At 39.8% G+C, this 25545-nt stretch overlaps 1 protein-coding gene across 4 annotated transcripts in view; it reads left to right on the top strand.

Moving 5' to 3' along the window:
• The window catches only part of sgl (UDP-glucose 6-dehydrogenase sgl), a 198867-nt gene that overhangs the window by 72664 nt on the left and 100658 nt on the right, over window positions 1-25545 (top strand). For 3 of the 4 annotated variants that reach the window (XM_071682636.1, XM_071682617.1, XM_071682628.1), the window contains exons 5-8: window positions 3682-3879; window positions 4691-4838; window positions 17397-17523; window positions 24014-24185. In XM_071682636.1, the coding sequence (XP_071538737.1) occupies window positions 3682-3879; window positions 4691-4838; window positions 17397-17523; window positions 24014-24185 (645 nt within the window). The remainder of the gene's footprint in view (window positions 1-3681; window positions 3880-4690; window positions 4839-17396; window positions 17524-24013; window positions 24186-25545) is intronic. The other variant, XM_071682646.1, reaches the window with a different exon arrangement.

Raw genomic sequence — 25545 nt, 5'->3', positions numbered from 1 at the left:
GTAGGGTTGAGGGTCAAGTCAATTGGGAGGTGAGTTTGAATGGAGAAAAACTGGAGGAAGTGAAGTGTTTTAGATATCTGGGAGTGGATCTGGCAGCGGATGGAACCATGGAAGCGGAAGTGGATCATAGGGTGGGGGAGGGGGCGAAAATCCTGGGAGCCTTGAAGAATGTGTGGAAGTCGAGAACATTATCTCGGAAAGCAAAAATGGGTATGTTTGAAGGAATAGTGGTTCCAACAATGTTGTATGGTTGCGAGGCGTGGGCTATGGATAGAGTGGTGCGCAGGAGGATGGATGTGCTGGAAATGAGATGTTTGAGGACAATGTGTGGTGTGAGGTGGTTTGATCGAGTGAGTAACGTAAGGGTAAGAGAGATGTCTGGAAATAAAAAGAGCGTGATTGAGAGAGCAGAAGAGGGTGTTTTGAAGTGGTTTGGGCACATGGAGAGGATGAGTGAGGAAAGATTGACCAAGAGGATATATGTGTCGGAGGTGGAGGGAACAAGGAGAAGAGGGAGACCAAATTGGAGGTGGAAAGATGGAGTGAAAAAGATTTTGTGTGATCGGGGCCTGAACATGCAGGAGGGTGAAAGGAGGGCAAGGAATAGAGTGAATTGGAGCGATGTGGTATACCGGGGTTGACGTGCTGTCAGTGGATTGAAGCAGGGCATGTGAAGCGTCTAGGGTAAACCATGGAAACTGTGTAGGTATGTATATTTGCGTGTGTGGACGTATGTATATACATGTGTATGGGGGGGGGGTTGGGCCATTTCTTTCGTCTGTTTCCTTGCGCTACCTCGCAAACGCGGGAGACAGCGACAAAGTATAAAAAAAAAAAAAAATTATATATATATATATATATATATTATTTTTTATTTATCATTATACTTTGTCGCTGTCTCCTGCGTTTGCGAGGTAGCGCAAGGAAACAGACAAAAGAAATGGACCAACCCACCCCCATACACATGTATATACATACGTCCACTATTCGCCATTTCCCGCGTTAGCGAGGTAGCGTTAAGAACAGAGGACTAGGCCTTTTTTGGAATATCCTCACCTGGCCCCCTCTGTTCCTTCTTTTGGAAAATTGAAAAAAAGAAAAACGAGAGGGGAGGATTTCCAGCCCCCCCCCGCTCCCTCCCCTTTTAGTCGCCTTCTATGACACGCAGGGAATACGTGGGAAGTATTCTTAATCCCCTATCCCCTCTATATATATATATATATATATATATATATATATATATATATATATATATATATATTTTTTTTTTTTATACTTTGTCGCTGTCTCCCGCGTTTGCGAGGTAGCGCGAGGAAACAGACGAAAGAAATGGCCCAACCCCCCCCCATACACATGTATATACATACGTCCACACACGCAAATATACATACACAGCTTTCCATGGTTTACCCCAGACGCTTCACATGCCTTGATTCAATCCACTGACAGCACGTCAGCCCCGGTATACCACATCGCTCCAATTCACTCTATTCCTTGCCCTCCTTTCACCCTCCTGCATGTTCAGGCCCCGATCACACAAAATCTTTTTCACTCCATCTTTCCACCTCCAATTTGGTCTCCCTCTTCTCCTCGTTCCCTCCACCTCCGACACATATATCCTCTTGGTCAATCTTTCCTCACTCATTCTCTCCATGTGCCCAAACCATTTCAAAACACCCTCTTCTGCTCTCTCAACCACGCTCTTTTTATTTCCACACATCTCTCTTACCCTGGGGATAGGGGAGAAAGAATACTTCCCACATATTCCCTGCGTGTCGTAGAAGGCGACTAAAAGGGAAGGGAGTGGGGGGGGCTGGAAATTCTCCCCTCTCGTTTTTTTTTTTTTTTTTTTTTTCTCCAAAAGAAGGAACGGAGAAGGGGGCCAGGTGAGGGTATTCCCTCAAAGGCCCAGTCCTCTGTTCTTAACGCTACCTCGCTATCGCGGAAAATGGCGAATAGTATGAAAAAAAAAAAAATCTCTCTTACCCTTACGTTACTTACTCGATCAAACCACCTCACACCACACATTGTCCTCAAACATCTCATTTCCAGCACATCCATCCTCCTGCACACAACTCTCTCCATAGCCCACGCCTCGCAATCATACAACATTGTTGGAACCACTATTCCTTCAAACATACCCATTTTTGCTTTCCGAGATAATGTTCTCGACTTCCACACATTCTTCAAGGCTCCCAGGATTTTCGCCCCCTCCCCCACCCTATGATCCACCTCCGCTTCCATGGTTCCATCCGCTGCCAGATCCACTCCCAGATATCTAAAACACTTTACTTCCTCCAGTTTTTCTCCATTCAAACTTACCTCCCAATTGACATGACCCTCAACCCTACTGTACCTAATTACCTTGCTCTTATTCACATTTACTCTTAACTTTCTTCTTCCACACACTTTACCAAACTCAGTCACCAGCTTCTGCAGTTTCTCACATGAATCAGCCACCAGCGCTGTATCATCAGCGAACAACAACTGACTCACTTCCCAAGCTCTCTCATCCCCAACAGACTTCATACTTGCCCCTCTTTCCAAAACTCTTGCATTCACCTCCCTAACAACCCCATCCATAAACAAATTAAACAACCATGGAGACATCACACACCCCTGCCACAAACCTACATTCACTGAGAACCAATCACTTTCCTCTCTTCCTACACGTACACATGCCTTACATCCTCGATAAAAACTTTTCACTGCTTCTAACAACTTTCCTCCCACACCATATATTCTTAATACCTTCCACAGAGCATCTCTATCAACTCTATCATATGCCTTCTCCAGATCCATAAATGCTACATACAAATCCATTTGCTTTTCTAAGTATTTCTCACATACATTCTTCAAAGCAAACACCTGATCCACACATCCTCTACCACCTCTGAAACCACACTGCTCTTCCCCAATCTGATGCTCTGTACATGCCTTCACCCTCTCAATCAATACCCTCCCATATAATTTACCAGGAATACTCAACAAACTTATACCTTTTAACTTTCTAAAATGGGAAACACAATAATGTATGCCCTCATTTTGTCTAAAGCACTCATTCATACCAACACTTTCTCTCACACTTGTGCTATCATTAGAAAAGCTTTAACAGCATTAGAAAATTCTTTCTGGTACACCATATACTTAAACTTTCCCTGAGAGTTTTTGTGTTCACTGTATTCCTTTTCGGAATTGAAAAGTGGTGCATATACTTTCTACTCTTTCTGCAGAACCTTCTTCACTACCTATTTAAGTGCAAAGCTTTGGTCTTACACGCCCTCTTCCCTTTGCCAATTCATTTGCTCCTCACTTACAGGGAGTTCACCTATTTTTTTAACATTATCAGTTATTATCACTACCTCCTGTCCCTTTCAAAAAGGAAGTTTTAACCTCCAAAAAACTTTTTTGTTTATTTTCCTTTCTTTTCCTATTTCTGGAGAAGTTTTTTGTTTCCCACAAGCCTTGGTTTTGTTGAGGCTTCTTTTCCTTAATTAGGGTTTTGCATATGAAAAAGAAAATATGTATGACACATTACTTCCATTTCTTGTGACTTTTTCTCTAAGTTTAAGGATACTTGTGCTTTAGCTGTATAGTTAGCACATGTTCACTATTTCCTGTATTGTAGCTTGATGAGTTACTTACTGGCAATTTTTCAGCTGAATCCTTTTCCTATGACAGGTATTATCCAATCCAGAATTTTTAGCAGAAGGGACTGCTATTGAGAACCTTTTAGAACCAGACCGGGTGCTGATTGGTGGGGAGGAGTCAGCTGAGGGCAATGAAGCTGTTGCACAACTGACTTGGATTTACAGTCACTGGGTACCAACGGAGAAAATTATTACAACAAGCACCTGGTCATCTGAATTATCTAAATTGGTATGGTTGTAAATTCTTTACTATATAGATAAGAGTATATTGATGATGGTTGTGAAGTGTTCAGAGTGTAAAGTATGGAAAGAATTCTATAAGAGGCATTGAAATGTTCCTAGGAGGAAAGTGAGAGTATGTCATCAATGGCAGAGGATTAAACAAGTGGTTAAAAGTGAAAGCTGAAATGGATATATATTGTGTCACTTTTTATATATTATTTTTCATCCCAGGACCAGCATCTATTTTTGGAGTTCTGGTGTTACCCAGGACCTCTTTCTAAAGGCTCCTGCAGCTCAAGGCTGTGCTACATCCAGTAGTAGGGACTTGCAGACTCCTGTGAAAATCTTTGATGAGGCTGTTCTCCCAGTGATAAAGACTTTTGAAAGGTGACTTTTCCCTTGTAATGCAACCTCAAGCAGGCATACTCCAGTAACACCTTTTCTTCCAATGTTTTGATTATGTGAACAGATTTTGTGTTGAGTGATTTAATACTGTAAGTCATCAAGTATCTAACAGGTGGTTTGTTTAAGATGCTGTACTTTTTTCTCTACATTTTGATGCTCAATAATTTGGCCAAATAGATTTATTCAGGTATTATTTGCTGTATTGTTCTGAATACATTATACAAATGGTAGAACTTGGCTGTAACTAAAAGTGTAAGAATATGTTATTATAGTAGTGGTCATGACTATCTTATGAGTAAATGATTTAGTTTTCTCAAAAGTAAATAAATAAAGCTATTTGTTCCAAAGAGAGGGTTGATTAGACACATTATTTCCTTAGACTGAGTGCTACTTACATTATGTATTCTTAACAGGCATCAAATGCATTTCTTGCTCAGCGTGTCTCCAGCATCAATGCTATCTCTGCCCTCTGTGAGGCTACAGGTGCAGATGTCTCTCAGGTAGCAGGTGCTGTGGGTAGAGATTCCCGCATTGGTTCAAAGTTCCTTCAGGCATCTGTTGGTTAGTTGACAGTTTTTTTTTGTTAGTTTCAAACATGAAAAAACTGCAAATGGAGACATTCCAAGGAATGCTTGTTTAAAGGGGGATATGGTGAAGATTCTAGGATCTGATTCTTAGTTTCTGATCCTTTAAGACAAATTTTTGTTGTACTGTGAAGTGGAGAAAATATAATTGTAGTTATTAGGTATTCTAGATTAAGTGATTTTAATCTCAACTTAGTTGTTAAAGCAAGTCACATTAACCCTTTGGCTGCATACTTTGATTCCACATGCATTTACCCAGTGATGCCATTTTTCCATGAAAAACCACAGAAATTGTTATTTTAACTTTTTCTCTGTCTTTATCCATGTGTATATGTGAATGAGAAGAGCAAAAGGGTTTGATTAACTGAGTGGCAGTGGATGAAAGGTAAAAAAGGCCTTGCTAGATGCTACAGTTGAGAGGATTCTTTGGAGACTGACCGTTTCGCGGTATGGCGAAGATTGGAGAAGTAAAAGAGTCGGCAAGTCAGAAGATGAATCAGAAAGAGTGCAAGAAATATGAAAGGAGGATGACCAAAAGATTAGATAGAGGAGCAGTAAGGATGTAGGGATGCAGTCATGTGTGAATGAGGTGGGTAAAATTTAAAGAAAGACTTTTAAAGGTTTTTGAATTAGGAGCTGGACAGAAGATTGTGAGATACAGGAATAAAAAGGAAAGTATGTGGTGAACGGAAAAGGTTAGAAATACTGAGGAAGAGAAGAAAAAGGCATAGGTAGTAGATTGTTGACAACAGCCACCCAGGGTGGTACAACTGTCCTGACTGAGGAGCGTTAAAGTGGTGCCCAGAATCATCTTAAGATTTCTATGTCAGGATTGCTGGTCTTGCTTTCTGTCACATGAAAATGGGACTACCAGGCTAGTCCTTTCTTCCTCTTACAAGCAACTTACACCTTCTTACACCTTGCTTATTATTATCTTTCCTTTTTTTTTCACATGAATACTTTTGCCAATTCCTGTCCAGTCAGGCACTTACAAGTATCATCATGACAGAGTGTCAAATCTATGGCCCCTACTCCCTGGCATTTAGGGTGCTAAGAATCTCTGGGTTTCTCCTTGATTTTACTGCCAATGAGAGGGAGGGCTCTTTTGATATTAGTACCGGCCCCTCCCATGACCTTCCCCTCTCTGTTAGATCTTCCTCTTCTTCTCTTCACTATACCAACTTTCACAGTCTCTAGAGTAACCTATCCTCATTTGAACGGCATCTGTCTTGTACCTCTCTTAATATCTTGCTTTTGTCTTATATACAGCTGTCTTATGATGTTCTCTCTAGTCCCTTTTTCATATCTAACTATGACCTCTGCTCACAATCCCAGTTCAAAGATGGTGTTTTTGCTTATTCCAACATCAGCACACCTGTTGCATGCCTGAGGGACCTTGAGTCTCCAAACTTTGATGTTTTGTGTCTTAAGGTCTGTCTCCCTGCTTCCACACTCTTCCTCTCCTACTTCTACAAATTCTATATCCTTCTTTGACTATCTAAACTCCTGCCATGAGACTCTGACATCCTTTCACCCACAAGCCAACATCCTCTACCTCAGGCAGTTCAACATTCACCATGGGGAATGGTTAAAGTCCTCCCATTTGAATGGTGGAGGGATTGAAGCCCTCACATTCTCTATTCTCAATGATTTAGAGCAAATTATCTCCCATCCCACCCATAGTCCTCACAGCTGTGACCACTCTCCCAATACTTGGGATTTGTTTTTCACCTCTGGTTCATCCCACTGTGAATATACAATTTTGTCCCCAATTGGTTCATCTGATCACATTTTCATAAATGTATCTTTTCTAATGGTACCTCCCCTTCCAGCAGCCCCTTCTAAGCATAAATACTGGCCCCTCAACAAAGCTGACTGGAATAACTTACATAACTTCTTTTCTGACTTTCCTTTGGTAGATTAATGTCTTTTATGTGGTGATGCTTCTGTCTCCACCAAACATATAGCAGAGGTTATTCTTGCAAGAATGGAAGCTTTTGTCCCCTCTTCCTCCAAGCTGACCTCTTTATCCAGCCCATTGTTCTACCATGCCTGTTCTGAGGCCATTCAGGTGAGGGATCAGGCATATCAGGCTTGGAAAAACTCCCCTTCCTCTGGCTGTCATTCAGCTTTTATCACTGACTGTAATTGCTGCAAGCATACCATAGCATACCATGAACATGTATCAATATATTGCAAAATGTTCACTTCAAACTATGGAGCTGGTTTCAGAACATGAGCTGTCTCACACACACACACACACACACACACACACACACACACACACACACACACACATTCCTTACAGGAGCTCCCATTAACAGTGTGGTCACAGCAGGAGTCTCCACTTATCCCTGTCCTTATAGACCTCCTTCACATACATTATTCCACACACTCTTCCAACATTTCTCTCCCACCAGTGCTCTTCCACTCTATAGCTTATATCCACAGCCTGGATTCTTGACCTTTGTGACTCATTCCATCTCCATGTTTCAGTTCCATTGGTCAGGCTTGTGAGGAATATCCCATCCCATAATCCTTTCTTCACTTCCAAACTAAGACCTCTACCCTTCATTATTAAGGTACCCAGTGAGTCTCCTACCTTGTATTGCTTTTTCCCCTATCTCTTCTTCCATATCACTAAATGTACCTAAAATACCTAGATATTTAAAATCTGTCATTTGTTTGAGTCTTTCTCCCCCATATCTATAACATAGTATAGTACACTTTCTTTTCTCACTCTGTGGGGCTTTGCATAATCTATACTTTCACTCTGTTTCCTAGCAAGCATCATTACTTTACTTTTACTTGCATTTACCTTCCATTATCCATGCTTACACTTATCATAAAACTAACAACCTTCTTTGATGTAAGAGACCAGGTATAAGTGATGGGTGATTTGATTGTGAAGGTGAGCAATGTGGCAGTTGAGGGTGTAACTGGAGGCAAGGGGTATTCAGTATTATGAATGGAAATGGTGAACAGGTTGTGGAGTTGTGTGCCAAATAAGGACTGGTGATTGGAAATACCTGGTTTAAAAAGAGGGACATACTGAAGTACATGTACATGAGTAGGAAAGATGGTCAGCGGGCATTATTTGATTGCATAGTAATTGATAGTTGTGTAAAAAAGAGACTTTGTAAATGTGCTGAGAGGGGCAGCTGATCAAATGTCTGATCATTATCTTGTGGAGGTGAGTGAAGATTTGTAGAGGTTTTTGGAAAAGAAACAGTGTTGGTGAGAGGAGAGTGGTGAGAGTAAGTGAGCTTGGAAAAGAGGCTTGTGAAGAAATAGGAGAAACTGAATGTAAAATGGCAAAAAATGTCAGTAAATTAAGCAAGGGGAGAGATTGAGGAATGGGAGGTATATAGGTAAGCAGTATTGGTGTGTGCAAGAGATGCATGTAGCATGTGAAAGGTGGGAGGTAGACAGATTAGAAAGGGTTGTGAGTGGTGGGATGAAGAAATATAGTTGTTCATGAAAGAGAAATGAGAGGCATTTGGTAGTACTTACACGGAAGGGGTTCAAATGATTAGGGGATGTATTGGAGAAAGCAACAGGTCAAGGGGAAGGTGCAGGGGTTGGAAAAGAGGGCAAATGAGAGTTGGGGTGAGCTAGTATTCATAAACTTTAAGGAGAATAAGAAATTTTGGAAGATCATGATGAGGTGCCTGAGGACTGGCAGAATGTATGTATAGTGCCATTGTTTAAAGGCAAGGGGATAAAGGTGAGTGTTTAAACCACAGAGGTATAGATTTGTTTAGCATACTTGGTAAGTTGTATGAGAGGGTAGTGATTGACAGAGTGATGGCATGCACAGAGCATCAGAATTGGGAGGAACATTGTGATTTCAGAAGTAATGGAGGATGTGTGGATCAGGTGTTTTCAGTGAAGAATGTGTGTGAGAAATACTTAGAGAAACAGTTGGATTTGTATGTGACACTTATGGATTTGGAGAAAGCATATGATAGGGCTGATAGAGATGCCTTGTAGTGTGGGAAGAAAGGTTCTAGAAGCAGTGAGAAGTTTTCATCAAGAGTGTAGGGCATGTATATTAGTCAGAAGAGAGAAGAGTAAATTGTTCCCAATGAAGGTAGGTCTGCAGTAGAGGTATGTGATGTTGCCACGGTTGTTTAATTTGATTATGGATTCGGTGGTAAGGGAGGTAAATGTGAGAGTCTTATAAAGAGGGGTAAGTTTGCAGTTTGCAGGGGATGAAAAGGCCGAGGAAGAGAGTCAGTTGTTTTTTGCTGATGATACAGCACTAGTGGCAGATTTGAGTGTGAAACTGCACAAGTTGGTGACTGAGGTTGGAAGGGTGTGTGAAAGGAGGAAGTTGAGAGGAAACGTGAATAAAAGCAAGGTTATTAGGTTTAGCAGACTAGTTAGTTGGGATGTGAGTTTGAATGGAGAAAAATTGGGATATGAAACGTTTTAGATGCCTGGGAGTGAATATAGCAGCAAAGGCAACCGTAGAAGCAGAAGTGAGTCATAGGGTGGATGAGGGGGCGAAAATTCCAGTAACACTGAGGAATGTGTGGAAAGAGAGATTATTATTTTTGAAGGCAAAATTGTGTATGTATGAAAGTATAGTAGTCCTAACATTATTATAAGGATAAAAGGCATGGGTTATAAATAAGATTGTGCAGAGGATGGTAGGCGTGCTGGATATGAAATTTTGAAGACAGTATGTGGCGTGAAGTGGTTTGATCAAGCAAGTAATGAAAGGATGTGATAGGAAAAGAGAGAGCTGAAGAAGGTGTCCTGAAATGGTATGGATGTATAGAGAATGAGTGAGGAAAGGTTGACAAAGGGGAAATATGAGTCAGAATTGGAGGGAACAAGGGGAACAGGGAGACCAAATTGGAGATGGAAGGATGGATTGAAAAAGATTTTGAGTAATTGGGGTCTGAACATGGAGGAGGGTGAAAGGTGTGCACAGGATAGAGTTAACTGGAACAGTGAGTTTTACAGGGGTTTGACATGCTATCTATGGACTGAACCAGGGCATGTGATGCATCTCGGGTAAACTATGGAAAAGTCTATGGGGCCTTGGGTATGAAGAGGTAGCTGTGGTTGCAGTGCATTACATATGACAACTAGAGAATGGATGTGAGAAAGATGTGGCCTTTCTTCGTCTGTTCCTGGTGCTACCTCACTAATGTGAGAAACAGCAATCAAGTTTTAGAAGGTTAACAATGTGCAAAAGACAGGAGAACACATAGGAACATTAGTGAAGGGGGAAAGGGGAAACTGTAATGGGTAGGGATGAAATGAGGAGATGAAATAGATATTTTAAGGGACTGTTGAATGTGTTTGATGATAGGTTGGCAAATGTAGGGTGTTTGACCTGGGATAGTAAGTAAAGTGAGGGAGTCATGGAGAGTGGTTTAGTGAAGAGAGATGAGGTAATGAAAGCCTTTTGTAAGACGAAATGTAGCATGGAGGCTGGAGTGAATGGTACTGGAATTGAATTTATTAAGAAAGTGGATGACTGTGTTGGTGAATAGTTGGTAAGGATTCTCTGTGTACATATAGTTCATGGTGAGTTGCATGAGGATTGGTAGAATGCATATATAGTGCTATTGTATAAAGGCAAGGGGGATAAAGATGAGTGTTCAAACTACAGAGGAATAAGTTTAAGTGTACTTGATAAGTTGTATGGGGGGTATTGATTGAGAGGATGAAGGCATGTAGGGCATGTAGAAGGCATGAGATTGGTAAGAAGTCTGATTTCAGAAGTAGTAGAGGATGTGTGAATCAGGTGTTTGTTTTAAAGAATGTGTGTGAGAAATACTTAGAGAAACTGATGGATTTGTATGTGGCACTTATGGATCTGGAGAAAGCATATAATAGAGTTGATAGAGATACCTTGTAGGTCTTAAGAATATATGGTGTGGGAGGAAAGCTGCTGGAAGCAGTAAGAAGTTTTATCAAGGGTGTAAGGCATGTGTACTAGGAGTAAGGGAAGAGCGTGAATGGTTCCAAGTGAAGGCTGGTCTGTGGTAAGGGTGTATGATGTCACTATGGCTTTATTCAGTTTATTTATGGATGGGATGGTGAGGGAGATAAATGCTGTAGTCTTGGAGAGAGAGGCAAGTATGTATTCTGTGGGGGATGAGAGGGCCTGGGAAGTGAGTCAGTTATTGTTTAGTGATGATGCAGCATTGATGGCAGATTCAAGTGAGAAAATGCAGAAGTTGGTGACTAAGTTTGGAAGAGTGCATGAAAAGAGGAAGTTGAGAGTAAATGGAAATAAAAGCAAGATTATAAGGTTTGGCAGGGTTAAGGGACAGGTTAGTTGGGTATAAGTTTGAATGGAAAAACTTGAAGGAAATGAAGATCTTTAGATACTTGGTAGTGGACCTGGCAGCAAAGAGAACCATGGAAGCAGAAGCGAGTCATAGGGTAATAATAACCTTTCTCTCCACATATTTTTCATTGCTCCCAGAACCTTCACCCCTTCACCCACCCTATGACTTATTTGTTTCCATGATTCCATTAACTCTGTTCATGAGCTGGGAAGAGAAGAGTATTGCGGACAAGAAAGGAAAGAGGAGTGTGAGACCTTTTAAAGTTCCCATTATTGATTTCAATGCTAAGGAATATAATGAGATGATTGACTGGCTTGATGTTGATATCACAGAGCCCCCTTCAACAATGGACATTGAAGATGAAATAACCTCAAACATCATAGAGTGCCATTGCCATTGAAAATTGTTATTTCAATATGCTATGCCAAATACAGGCTGTAGAACACTATATGAAATCAATTGTGGAAGCATCAACTAAAGTATGTGGCCAAAAAAGTAGAGATGATTATATAAGAACAACCCTTCAGAGTACAAAAGGCTCTGCCAAAATTTTAATTGAAGAAAGAATTTATGACTTAAAAAAGCACAGCTCATATGATTAGGTGGTTGGGAAGGAGTTAGGGTGGAACTCACACTGCAGCCACATCCACGTCGTGAGTTGTGGGTTATTTCTAAAATATTGTACTTTTTATTTCTTTTTTTTTTTTTTTTTTTTGCTTTGTAGCTGTCTCCCGCGTTTGCGAGGTAGTGCAAGGAAACAGACGAAAGAAATGGCCCAACCCACCCCCATACACATGTATATACATACGTCCACACACGCAAATATACATACCTACACAGCTTTCCGTGGTTTACCCCAGACGCTTCACATACCTTGATTCAATCCACTGACAGCACGTCAACCCCGGTATACCACATCGCTCCAATTCACTCTATTCCTTGCCCTCCTCTCACCCTCCTGCATGTTCAGGCCCCGATCACACAAAATCTTTTTCACTCCATCTTTCCACCTCCAATTTGGTCTCCCTCTTCTCCTCGTTCCCTCCACCTCCGACACATATATCCTCTTGGTCAATCTTTCCTCACTCATTCTCTCCATGTGCCCAAACCACTTCAAAACACCCTCTTCTGCTCTCTCAACCACGCTCTTTTTATTTCCACACATCTCTCTTACCCTTACGTTACTTACTCGATCAAACCACCTCACACCACACATTGTCCTCAAACACCTCATTTCCAGCACATCCATCCTCCTGCGCACAACTCTATCCATAGTCCACTCCTCGCAACCATACAACATTGTTGGAACCACTATTCCTTCAAACATACCCATTTTTGCTTTCCGAGATAATGTTCTCGACTTCCACACATTCTTCAAGGCTCCCAGAATTTTCACCCCCTCCCCCACCCTATGATCCACTTCCGCTTCCATGGTTCCATCCGCTGCCAGATCCACTCCCATATATCTAAAACACTTCACTTCCTCCAGTTTTTCTCCATTCAAACTCACCTCCCAATTGACTTGACCCTCAACCCTACTGTACCTAATAACCTTGCTCTTATTCACATTTACTCTTAACTTTCTTCTTTCAAACACTTTACCAAACTCAGTCACCAGCTTCTGCAGTTTTTCACATGAATCAGCCACCAGCGCTGTATCATCAGCGAACAACAACTGACTCACTTCCCAGTACAATAATTCAGAAATAAGCAAAGAGCTGCATACAATAGACTGTTTGTTATGTCTTGAAGGAAAACCACTTGGTAAACTTCATATTTCATTGAACATTAATACTGAAATGACACATGAAATAGAATAGCATTTATTTACAAATCTGAAGTTTCTGTATTGAAGAATGAGCTGTCATTTTCACCTAATGCAGTTCATATACTTTAGTTATATTCAAGACATTATTATATTACTCATGGCTAAAGAATAGTGCAATTAGATTTTTAGCGACTTTTTTTTTTAAAGTAGGTAGTATTTTTGGTAAAAATGCTGTATTTTCAATTTCCTTGGGGGGGGAGAGAGAGAGAGAGAGAGAGAGAGAGAGAGAGAGAGAGAGAGAGAGAGAGAGAGAGAGAGAGAGAGAGAGAAGTTTAATTACTTCCAGATTTCAGAAATACTTAAAGTGTATTTCTATGAAATTAACCCTACCCCACTTAAAAGTAAATATATTTCAGCTTTAGATTTTTTCTATAAATGTGCATTTCTAAAGTCTTATTTTTCAACTTTTGAGCCCCTTGGGGGGCTAAAGAAGTTAGTGCAGAAAACCCATATTTGTGGAATTTTTTCTGATCGATCTGCAATTTCTCCACACTACCCTTATATAAATATCAAAAAAGTGTAAAAACAATCCACCCTGATGCCCAACTCCTACACACTTCTCTTGCACATGCCAGCACTGCTTCCCTAAATGCCTCCAGTTCCTTGCCCACTCCCTTACTTTGTTTTTCACACCTTTTGCCATTCTACATTCAATCCTTCTTGGTATTTCTTCACATAAGCCTCTTTTCCAAGCCCATTTACTTTCACCACTTTCTTTTTACCCATATTTTTCCTCACTTCTGAAAACCAGGTAATGATCAGACACCATACCAGCTGGCCTTCTCAGCCTTTATTTCTTCTTATAATTTCCTATGCTTTCCCTTTAAGCACATTATTAGCTCCTAGCTATGAAATTACTGTTGTTTCCTTAGGGTTGACATGTTGTCATTGGATTTAACCAGGGCATGTGGAGCATCTGGGGTAAACCATGGAAAGTTTTGTGGGACCCGGATGTGGAAAGGGAGCTGTGGTTTTAGTGCATTACATGTGACAGCCAGAAACTGAGTTTGAACGAATGTGGCCTTTTTGTCTTTTCCTAGAGCTACCTCGCGGGGTATATATGCTATTTCATGTGTGGCAGGGTGGCGACGGGAATGGATGAAGGCAGCAAGTATGAATATGTACGTGAGTATATATGTATATTTCTGTGTATGCATATGTATGTATACATTGAAATGTATAGGTATGTATATGTGCATGTAGGCATTTATGTATATACATGTGTATGTGGGTGGGTTGGGCCATTCTTTCGTCTGTTTCCTTGCGCTACCTTGTTAACATCGGAGATGGCGATTAAGTATGATAAAAAAAATCCTTGGAAATATTTTAGTTTCATGATTCTTCTTTATAATATAATATCATTTGGCCCTAGGAAAGCTCAGAGTTTTCTTCCTAGTACCCTTAGTGTAGAACTCTTGGTCTTTTCCTTAATAGAGGATCCCAAACTAGCATGATACTAAGATCATCTTTTACTTCATCCATGAGTACACTAAACTTAATTTGGGTCTGTATCTCTCTACCCTGTATACCTACCTCAGGCTGACATGTGTTTTTTGCTGCCTTAGAGGACCTCTGTCCTCTGCTTTAAGCTCTACAGTCTCCATCTTTGTCTCTGAGCTGTCTACTGCTTCCTTAACTACCAATGATACTACCATTGTGGCAAACAAGCTTACCTCACTTTCCCAAACTATCACCCTATTTTTTAGATTCTCTAATGCCTCACTAATATTCCCAAATTCGTTTCTCAGCCTCTGGGGTAGATAATGAAACACACGAAACATATTTATCATCCAGTTTCAGTAGGAATTCCATGGTGGAATCCCTCTGGCAGCTGGGACAGCTGCAGCAAGTTGTGGGAACCACATCTGGAGATAGGTGATGGGTTGATCAGGGGAAACAACAGACATGTCCACTCTTGACTGAGGTCAGGGAGTAACTGACTATCTAAACAGTTACAAAGGTATTTTAGGGCTTGGAAAGAGAAGAACAGCATGGTGAAGTGATGACAGAACAACTTGGTAGAATGAAAATATAAAAGTTGGTTGATATAAGAGAAAATTTTATTTGGAAAATTGCATGAATTTTCTAGAGATGAAGAAAGACACTAAACCAATCAGGACTTTCCATAGAGAGGGTTGAACATATGTTAAGAGTAACAATGTTTTGAATGATTGGTTTAGACTGAATGTAATTTTCAGAGCCTGTATATACTTAAAAAGTGGCATTGGAGTTCACCAGTTGTGGAGAATCTTTTGCCATGGCCTCCCCCTTGAGGGAGTTCCTTAAGGGAACTGGCATCACAGATATAGATAGATAGTCCTTGCCAGATCTGAGGTAAGGATGAAATGAAGCATTTTTGGAGAAATTTTGATAACTGTACAAATGGTTTTGATAATGAGAAAAACGTGGTTGTAATGGGCGATATGAATGCCAAAGTGAGACTTTATGAAATAAATGAGTTAGTTGGTTAATAGGGAGTGGCTGGAGTAAATGAGGATGGAAGTTACCTTGTTGATGTCTCTGCTGAGAGGAATTTATTCCTTGCAAACACCTTTTTTCAGCACAAGATGATCCACAGGTATACATGGATGAGAAATGATGAAAAAGAAGAACAAAAGGCTTTGATTGACTATGAAGGAGTGACTGAAAGACCAAGAAAGGATGTGCTTGATACTAGAGTTATGAGAGGATTCATTGGAGACTCTTGTGAGGATGAGGATCAGGGAGAAGTAGAATTATGGTGTAAGGAAAAATGGAGTCAAAAAAATGCAGGGAGGAGTATGAAACAAGGGTGACTGAAAGTTTAGATGGAAGTGCAGTGAATTTAGGGGTGCACTCAAGTGTGAACGAGGTGTTTTAGTTATTCAGTGAAACTATTAAAGGGTATAGAATTAGTAGTTGAACACAAGGTCATGAGATTAAATGACCAATGCATGGGGATGGAAGAGATTAGAAATGCTGTGAAAGAGAAGAAAAAGGCATATGGTAGATTGCTCGATAGGAATGCACCAGTGGAAGTTCAGCAGAGGAGGAAGAAAGAGTATAAGATGTGTAGGTGGAATGTTAAAAAATTGATAGAGGAAAGCAAAGAAAGAGTAGATAAAGATTTTGGAAGAAAGTTGAGTGAAAAGTTTAGGATAATAGAAAACTGTACTGGAAGGAGGTGAAAAAGGAAAGAGGTGGATGTAAGAATGGAAATGTTAATGTGAGCAGTAATGAAAGCGAGTTGGTGAGTCAAAAGGAAGAAGTGAAAGGAAGGTGGAAAGAGTATTTTGAAGAACTGATGAATGTGGGGGAAGATGAGGCACCAGTTGTTACATGCATGGGTATGGAAGATGAAATGAAGAGGATACAAGTGCAAGGGCCCATAGCAAAAAGGGAGGTAAAAAGGGCATGAATGAGGCTGAAGATAGGAAAGGCACCTGGAATAGATGGGATTACAGCCAAATTGATGAGGTGTAGGTGAGAAAGTGTAATAGAGTGGATGCATCTGGTATGTGATTTAGCATGGAAACAGTAGGTTGTACCTGAGGATTGGGTGAAAGCTATTATTGTTCCTTTTTTCAAATGAATTGTGTTAAGGATGTTAGTAGCAGTTGTTGGGATAAGTCTGTTAAGTATGCCAGGAAAAGAGTATGCAAGAGCATTGATTGATGGAGTGGTGGAAGCAATTGATCTCCCATTCTACACTCAGTTTCTCCTGGTATTTCTTCACACATCTCTTTTCCAAGCTTGCTCACTTGTGCCAACCTTTTTTCACTCATTTCATTTCCTCTTTTCTGAAAACTTCTACAAGTCTTCACTGTTGCCTCTACCAGATAATGGTCAGAAATCTCATCATCTGCCCCTCTTCATCATATTGGCATCCAAGAATCTCTCTTTTGGACACTTGCTAATTCATATTTATACCAATAGTGCCATCTTACCATCTTTCCTACTCACTTACATATACTTATATGTGACCCCCTTTTAAGACCAGGTATTCCTAATTACCGGTCCTTTTCCAGCACAACTCCACAAGCTGCTCACCATTCCTACTCACCTTTCTAAATACCCCATATTCTCAAAATTATACCCTCATTTGCCACATTACTCGCTCTTGTATATAAATCACCCATTACTATTACCTGATCTCTACCCTCAAAACTGCTGACTCAGTTTCTAAAACACTTGCCTTTCATCCTTCCCCTTCTTATGGACAGGTTTATAAGCATTTCTTGCTACCAACTTTAATGATAATCAATAGTTAGATATTCATCTCTGAACTTCATCTATCTGTAGTTTTGAAACTTGGAGATAGAATGTATTTAACAGTAGGTGCAATAGAATTCATTAGCTTGATACTCATGGGTTCTAGTAAACATGGCATAAAATTTTTGGCATTTAAATACAGGATTTGGTGGTAGCTGCTTCCAGAAGGATTTGCTGAACTTGGTCTACATTGCTGAGTGTGTTAACTTGCCTGAGGTGGCTATGTACTGGCAACAAGTCACAGATATGAATGAATATCAGCGAACAAGGTGAGTCTTTGAAATTTAATGAATGTGTCAGATTTAGTTTTCTCTCCCATAGAAGCATTATCATGACAGGTGGCAGTGGATTGTTTTCATTAACAATAAGGGTTATTTTTTTTTGGTCACTGACACTGTGGTGTTATTTGATGTTATGCCACATATTTTCAAAGTCCTCATTATTCTTCAGAGAGACCTATTTACAGTGGAATGTCAAAATTATGTACTTCAGCTTTTCTCTTTTTAACTTATGTAACTGCCTGACTTGCACTTTTCTCTGCTTTCCTGCATACACATGTCCTTTCTCTAGGTACTCTGTATATCATTATCAAAGCCAATCTTTTTTTCTCTCAATAAAAAGTGTACTTTCCAAAGATGAACATAGTGTACCACCATAGAATCAGTGGGTCACATTTCCCTGTCATGGGATCTCTAGATAAAGAGTGTACTTTCCCAAAGGTGAACATAGTTTACCACCACAGGATCAGGTGGATCACATTTCCCAACCAAGGGATCTTATACACAGTTTTGAGTATTACACCAAATCCTAGTTTTAATGTTCATGTGGATGCCACCTATCATCCATTCATACCATCATATGGTCATTCCCAGCTAACTATACAGGTTAAACATGCCACAAGCCTTCACTCAAGTATGTCTTACTGTTGACAGTACATCTCTTTTCTCAGTATGGAGAATATGTAGACTCAAGAGTATTCTATATGGATTCCTTTTGGCCATTGCATATCAAACTGTTATACAGTTTCCAGAATCAGTAGTGTTTTACTTTTCTCTTTTACTGAAAGATGACAATGCTTTGAGAGCAGTTTGTTTAAAAATGGTGTTTGTAGAAATCACCATTCTTCTATTATCTTTGTGGGTCATTGCACTAATTGATAGGTTTTTCATTGATGAATGTGTGTTTGTCAGAATGTTATCTGATGTCTGATTTGTTTGTTTACCTTGTGACTTTGGCAGTCAGCAAAGTCACACATGATGGCAGATGGACAGTAGGACAGTTTTAGTTTATCTTTACCAAGGCTGAACAGTTTCTGGATGTTTTATTGAAGAAGTATTTCTATTAACAGCATATGCTTTAATTGTTCTTGGTTAACAGTGGTGTAAGTGTTCATAACTTTCATCACTGCTTTGTTTTTATTATTCTGTTTTGTTCATTGCATTTTCACTAATATGGGGTATTACATCACCTTTAGCCATATGGTGCAGATTTTTATAACAATATGCGGATGACATGTTCAAAATAGTGTTTTTCATATTGTATGTTTTTGATTTTTTCAGTTTTGCTTAATCTTTTTATTGATCTTTTGCTGTCTTATCTATTTTATCTTAAGCTGGATTTCCTTATACAGTGTGTGGTTTTTCAGTTAGTCTGATTTTCTTTGCATTAGAGGAATTACTTAGTTTTTTGATATAAGAATTTACAAGAGATTTCGTTTATTCTCATTTTAAAAATGTATTCCTCAAAAGACTGACACAAGTCTCTTCAGGTATTTGACCCCTTATCCAGCTTCCCCAAATTCTAAATTTTTCCAAAAACTTGTAAATTTTGGAAGTATTCAGTTCTTATTTTGGTCTAGTTTTGCATTCTGTTCACCCTAACATTTTACCAAAAGAATTATGAAAATAAAAAAAAATCATATAAATTTATTAAATATACTAATGCAGTAAAATATTGCCTGAGCCAAGTGATTAGCCTTTTTCCATTACTTGTCATCATGGACCCAAATGAAATACTTCAGTAATTTATGCCAGCAGATTTCTCTGAATCATTGCTCTCCATCAGAATTGCATTGTGTTTTATCTCATGGTGCTGCATCTTTATGGTTATGGCTGCTGTAGGTATAGGTATCACTCTTGCAGTTGTCAGATTACTATATGTGAGTTACAGGTAGAGAGTTTTTCACTCAATGTGCATCCTGCCACTGTGGTGTTTGTAGGGTAAGTAGCAGCTATGAAATTTTTAAGAGTGAATTGTTACTGCTGGTGACTATGGTATCTATGTAGGATTCATGAACACTTCTGGAAATTTGAAATTGGTTGGAAAACATGAACATGTGTCTTTTGCATGTGCAGGACATTGGTGTCAAATGTACCAGGTATGTGTGTAAGACTGAAAGGTTTGAAATACTCTTTTTAAATGTGGAAATTTTTTCCAAAAACGTGGACTGGGGCTCAAGTGCTGAATGGAAGCCATGTGCTCAGAGCTAGGTGCTGCGTGGTGCATCTAAGTAACACTCAATTAATCTTTTACACAGGTCTCCTTTGGATACTCTGTACTGTAGTGTTTTTCCCCCATTGTTTTGCTTGTGTGCATGATTATAATGTTTAGAATACCATCAAATACTCCAGTGGGTTGTGGTAATGCCAAGACAAAACAATTTGTTCATTTTTTTTGTACTTGAGTGCCATACCCTCATTAGCACCAGATGAAGATAAGCTGCATCTGCTCACAGCCATTCTCTGGCTGTCATGTGTAGTGCAGCGAAACAACTGCTCTCTATCCACAATACTTCATATACCCAGATTCAGTCCACTAAAGTCATGTCAACCCCATTGTACCGTATTGTTCCAATTCATTCTATCATGTGCGTGCCTTTCACCCTCCTACATGGTTAGGCCCTGATAGCTCAAAATCTTTTTCACTCCATTCTTCCATTAACAATTGGGTCTCCTCATTCTCCTTGTTCTCTCCAGTTCTGATGCATATATCGTGTACATCACTCATTCTCTCCATATGTCCAAACCATTTTAGCACACTCTCATCAGCTCTCTCAGCCAGCTCTCTCAACCATACACTTTTTATTACAACATTTCTCTCTTACCTCTTTCATTACTTAATAGAATAACCTTACACCATATGTTGGCCTCAACGTTACTCACTCTTGCATTTATATCACCCTTAACCAATACCTGATCTCTGGCTTCAAAACTGTTAACACACTCATTCAGCTGATCCCAAAATACTTCCATCTTATCCTCCTGCTCATGGGCAGGTGCATAAGCATCAATAATCCCCCATCTCTTGCAACCCTTTCATTTTTACCATGGAGTACATTAGTCTTGAACTTGCTTCCCTATGCTCTTTCATACACTTCCACAACTTCCGCTTGATTATTAGTGCTAACCCTTCCCTAGCATTCACCTTCACACCTACCTCTTACTTTACCCTTAAGTCATTCCCAAATCATTTATCTATCTACATCTCTGATACCCATTCCCTCTGGGAACTCCCATCATGGGGGTGGCCATGGCAAAAGAATCTCCACTTACCCCTGTCCTTACATACCTGCCTTACATACACCATACCATGCATTCTTCCACCATTTCTTTCCCTTCAGTACTCTTTCACTCTGTTTCCCCATGTCACAGAGGTGTTAAATGTTCTCAATATCATTCCACTCATCATTTGGTTTGAAAGTTCTATCTGAGCAAAGTGTTCCAGAAATTCAGGTTTTTTCACTGACAAAAATTCCAAAATCTTTGATATGTGCTTTCCTTTCTATATCTTTACCTGTAGTACCTGTGTATGTAGGCACTTGAGTAGTGTTACTTGCTCTGTGTCTAATTTTCTCAGCTTTGTCTTTGAATTCCATTAAGTTCATATCTGCCCATTTGTAACTGATATTCAAATCCTGTCATAGTTTTTCATGATTGTCTTCACTTTTGATTGCTTTACTGTCTTGTCATCAGGAAAACATCTGACTATACTCTCTCTCTCTTACCTCTTTATCTATATCTGAATCATGATTACAAAATGTTCTGAGGCAAGAACCTTTCTTCATGGTACCCCAGAAAGTATACTCTTAGACATGTTTCCACTGGCAACTACTTTGTACTTCCTTTTGGCTAAAAATTCTTTTACTTCATTTTCCAGTTATTTCCCTATATATTGAGTCTTGCCACCCTCTTTATTTGTACTCCATGATTCACTGTATCAAATCTTTTTGCAAAATCAGGAAACAGTGTCCATTCTTTTCCCATATATCAATGTTTCATATGTGACAATATGAGCTAACAGTTGTGTATGCTTGCTTTTACAGGAACAGTTCTATGCCATCCTTCATTTATGAGTTTGTTTGTTTGTAATTCTGCACCCATTTACATAAGCAGAATGTGCTTGTGGGTTATGGATAAACTGTATACCACATATGCTACTTAGAGTTGTACGTTTTAGTAAGCTTTGCATGTCAGGGATAAATGTCTATGCTACCAGTTCGTGATACCAAAATGCAACAAAGTGCTTGTGCACCCAGTATATGATGATTTTTTGGTTAATCTTGTCAAAGCCAGCACAGCCCTACAGATAAGGTACTACATGGAGTTCTACATCAGAATGAGGTTTAGATATTTATTGTAAAGGATCAAGGTTGCAAGGCCAGGTGAACTAAAATGCTGCTAATTACTTATGTGAAAAGCATCTCTGACTCTCTGACTAAGAGAATGAATATTGACCACACTTGTACCATGAATGCTCAGTACAAATTTCACCATATGATTGGTTTTTGGAAGTCTAGGTTCAGTGTTTAACACTGTCTAATTAGATGCTACTAAATCCTTGTGTGCACAATATTTGAAGACTTGGTGAAAGAATATTAACAAATTTTATTTTATTTATTATACTTAATTGCCATTTCCCACGTTAGCAAGGTAGTGCAAGGAAACAGACGAAAGAATGGCCCAACCCATCCACATACACAAGTATATACATAAACTCCCACACATGCAGGTATACATACCTCTACATATCAATGTATACATACACAGACATATACATATATACACATGTAAATATTCATACTTGCTGCCTTCATCCATTTCTGTCGCCACCTCGCCTTATGAAATAGCATCCCCCTGCCACCTCCGCTGCTGCTGCGAGATACCGCAAGGAAAAAACGAAAAAGGCCACATTCGTTCACACTTAGTTTCTAGCTGTCACGTGTCTTTTGTGCTAGTCATCATTGCTTCCCTAAATACATCCCATTCCTCCCCCAGTCCCCTTACATCATCTGCTCTCACCTTTTGCCATTTTGCACTCAATCTCTCCTGGTACTTCCTCACACAGGTCTCCTTTCCAAGCTTACTTACTCTCACCTCTCTCTTCACCCCAACTTTCTCTCTTCTTTTCTGAAAACCTCTACAAATCTTCACATTTCCCTCCACAAAATAATGATCAGACATCCCTCCAGCTGCCCCTCTCAGCACATTAATATCCAAAAGTCTCTCCTTCACATGCCTATCAATTAACACAAAATCCATTAATGCTTTCTGGCCATCTCTCCTACTTACATATGTGTACTTATGTATATCTCTCTTTTTAAACCAGGTATTCCCAATCACTGGTTCTTCTTCAGCACATAAATCTACAAGCTCTTCACCATTTCCATTTATAACACTTAACATCCCATGTACACCAATTACACCCTCAACTGCCACATTACTCGCCTTCGCATTCAAATCACCCATCTCTATAACCTGGTCTCGTGCATCAAAGCTGCTAACACACTCACTCAGCTCTCAGAACACTTGCCTCTCATGATCTTTCTTCTCATGACCAGGTGCATAGGCATCAATGATCACCTGTCTCTTTCCATCCACTTTCAGTTTTGCCTGTATCAATCTAGAGTTTACTTTTTACACTCTATCACATACTCCCACAACTCCTGCTTTACTTTTTACACTCTATCACATACTCCCACAACTCCTGCTTCAGGAGTAGTGCTACTCCTTCCTTTGGTCTTGTCCTCTCACCTACCCCTGACTTTACTCCCAAAACATTCCCAAACCGCTCTTCCCCTTTACCCTTGAGCTTTGTTTCTCTCAGAGCCAAAAGATCAAGGTTCCTTTCCTCAAACACTGCCTATCTCTCCTTTTTTCTCATCTTGTTTACATCCACACACATTTAGATGAGCACTCCACGCATGACTCCTTCTTCTGTTTCCCCTTTTAGAAAGTTAAAATACAAGGAGGGGAGGGTTTCTAGCCCCCTGCTCCCATCCCCTTTAGTTGTCTTCTATGACACATAGGGAATACCTGGGAAATATTCTTTCTCCCCTATCCCCAGGGATTCAAATTTATGAGGTGTTATAGATGATTAAGTTTTGGAGATAGGTGCCTGAGCTCAAGGTCTTGAGGTAACTTTCATTGTGAGGTACAAATTCCTCTGCATGGTGTATAAGTGTTTTACTGTGTGATTTCTTGTTTCATATGCTTAGTGAATTTGAATGTTTCCAGTTTGATATAAATGGATTGGACTCATCACACTTCCCCTGCAAGTGCTTGCACTATGAATGAGAAATCGCATTCGGTGGATAGAAAAGAGTATGTTCTGATTAAGGACCTTCTTGCTCCAGAGGAGTCCATCATTTTCATGCTGTATGAAGTGCAGCATGGTAGCTGCATGAGCCCTTTAAAAGGGGTCTTAGAGTGGTATAATGATGATATAACTGGATGTCCCATTAAGCAAGTCTGAATTTTATAGGTTTGCCAAGCGGATTGTGGAGTGCCTTTTCAACACAGTCACAGATAAGACTTTAGCAGTATTTGGTTTTGCATTCAAGAAAAATACAGGAGACACAAGGGAGAGTCCAGCCATCTATGTATGTTCTCATCTGCTGGAAGAAGGAGCTCAACTCAATATATATGACCCTAAGGTAAGATTACATTTCATTTCACCTGAGTATTACTCTTTGATTGGCATTAAGTACCTCAGGCTCATTTTAACCTGAATGTACAGACATTTTGCATGACAGACAATTAACCCAGCTCAGTTGCTCAGTCCAGCAGTAGGGGATTTTTTCCAAGTTGTTTGTCCAGTAACATAAATGTAAGTTATTGCCACTTATTCCCAATTGTGCTTCCTGAGTTGTTACTTGCACTTGATTACATGTAACTTATAACAAGGAGTGTGTGGTGAAGTGTGGTCGACTGTATTATTATGTAACTGTGTATTTGGCATGAGTTATACCTTGGTACCTGCTTTGTACTGGAGAATGTAATGAAAGCGCTCCTTTAATACATTAAATTTACTGGGTTCAGCACGGAATTCCATCACATGAACATTGCATACACCTAGTTTTCATGCCAGAATCCAGCTTGGTTACAGCTCACTGGTATACCTTTGCACTGCCCAGCCTTCTATCAGAGTGCTACAGTGTTCAGCTTCTCTTCAAGCAACCAGTTACAGTTTCATTAGTGCACATCTACTGTGCCCGTATATGCCCACAGTAACTGGCTATGCCCACAGCAACAAGTTGCATCTTTATCAGCACATATACATGCTTGGCAACACTCACAGCTGTTTCTATGACAACCTGTTCAGAATTGCAGGCCACTACCCACATGATGTTGCTAATCAGCTGTCTGCAGCTACAGTGTCCCATGTGCAGGCTACAACCAGCTGCTAAAGGTATTTGGATGAAACTTTCACATCCAGCAGTGAGTTTAGGACACCATGGGAATTATTCTTGTAGGATCCACCTCCATAGCCATGTCACTTGATTTGTTGCTGTGAGGCTGTCTTATTAATGGAATATATTACTATGTACTACTATGATAAATATGATTAGTAAACTGTTTCAATTGTTACCAGTTTTTGTTAAAACTGTAAACCACAGTGGACAATTAACTCAAACAAATTTCAAGTATTTTATGACCTAATTTTACTCTTAAGCACATAACTTAAGATTAGTGAGCTATTGTGAAACTCTAATTATCATTGATAAGTTAATACCTTTTGTAAGATATCTCTTTACAGTCACACCCTAATACTTATGTCACACTTATGTCCCATTTTCAATTGGTTTCTTCCTTAACCTCATCTCCACCTCTGATACATTCATGTACATCCACTTCGTCAGTGTCTCCTCACTCAATCTCTCCATATATCCAAACCATTTCAGAACACCCTCTTCAGCTCTCTCAACCATATTCTTCTTATTGCAGCACCTCTCTCTTACCCTACCATTTCTTAGTCAATCCTCCTTACACCACAAAATGTTCTCAAGTATTACA

This window comes from Panulirus ornatus, chromosome 3 (genome assembly GCF_036320965.1).
Source record: "Panulirus ornatus isolate Po-2019 chromosome 3, ASM3632096v1, whole genome shotgun sequence".
NCBI lineage: Eukaryota > Metazoa > Arthropoda > Malacostraca > Decapoda > Palinuridae > Panulirus > Panulirus ornatus.
This window is presented reverse-complemented; position numbering and strand designations above follow the sequence as displayed.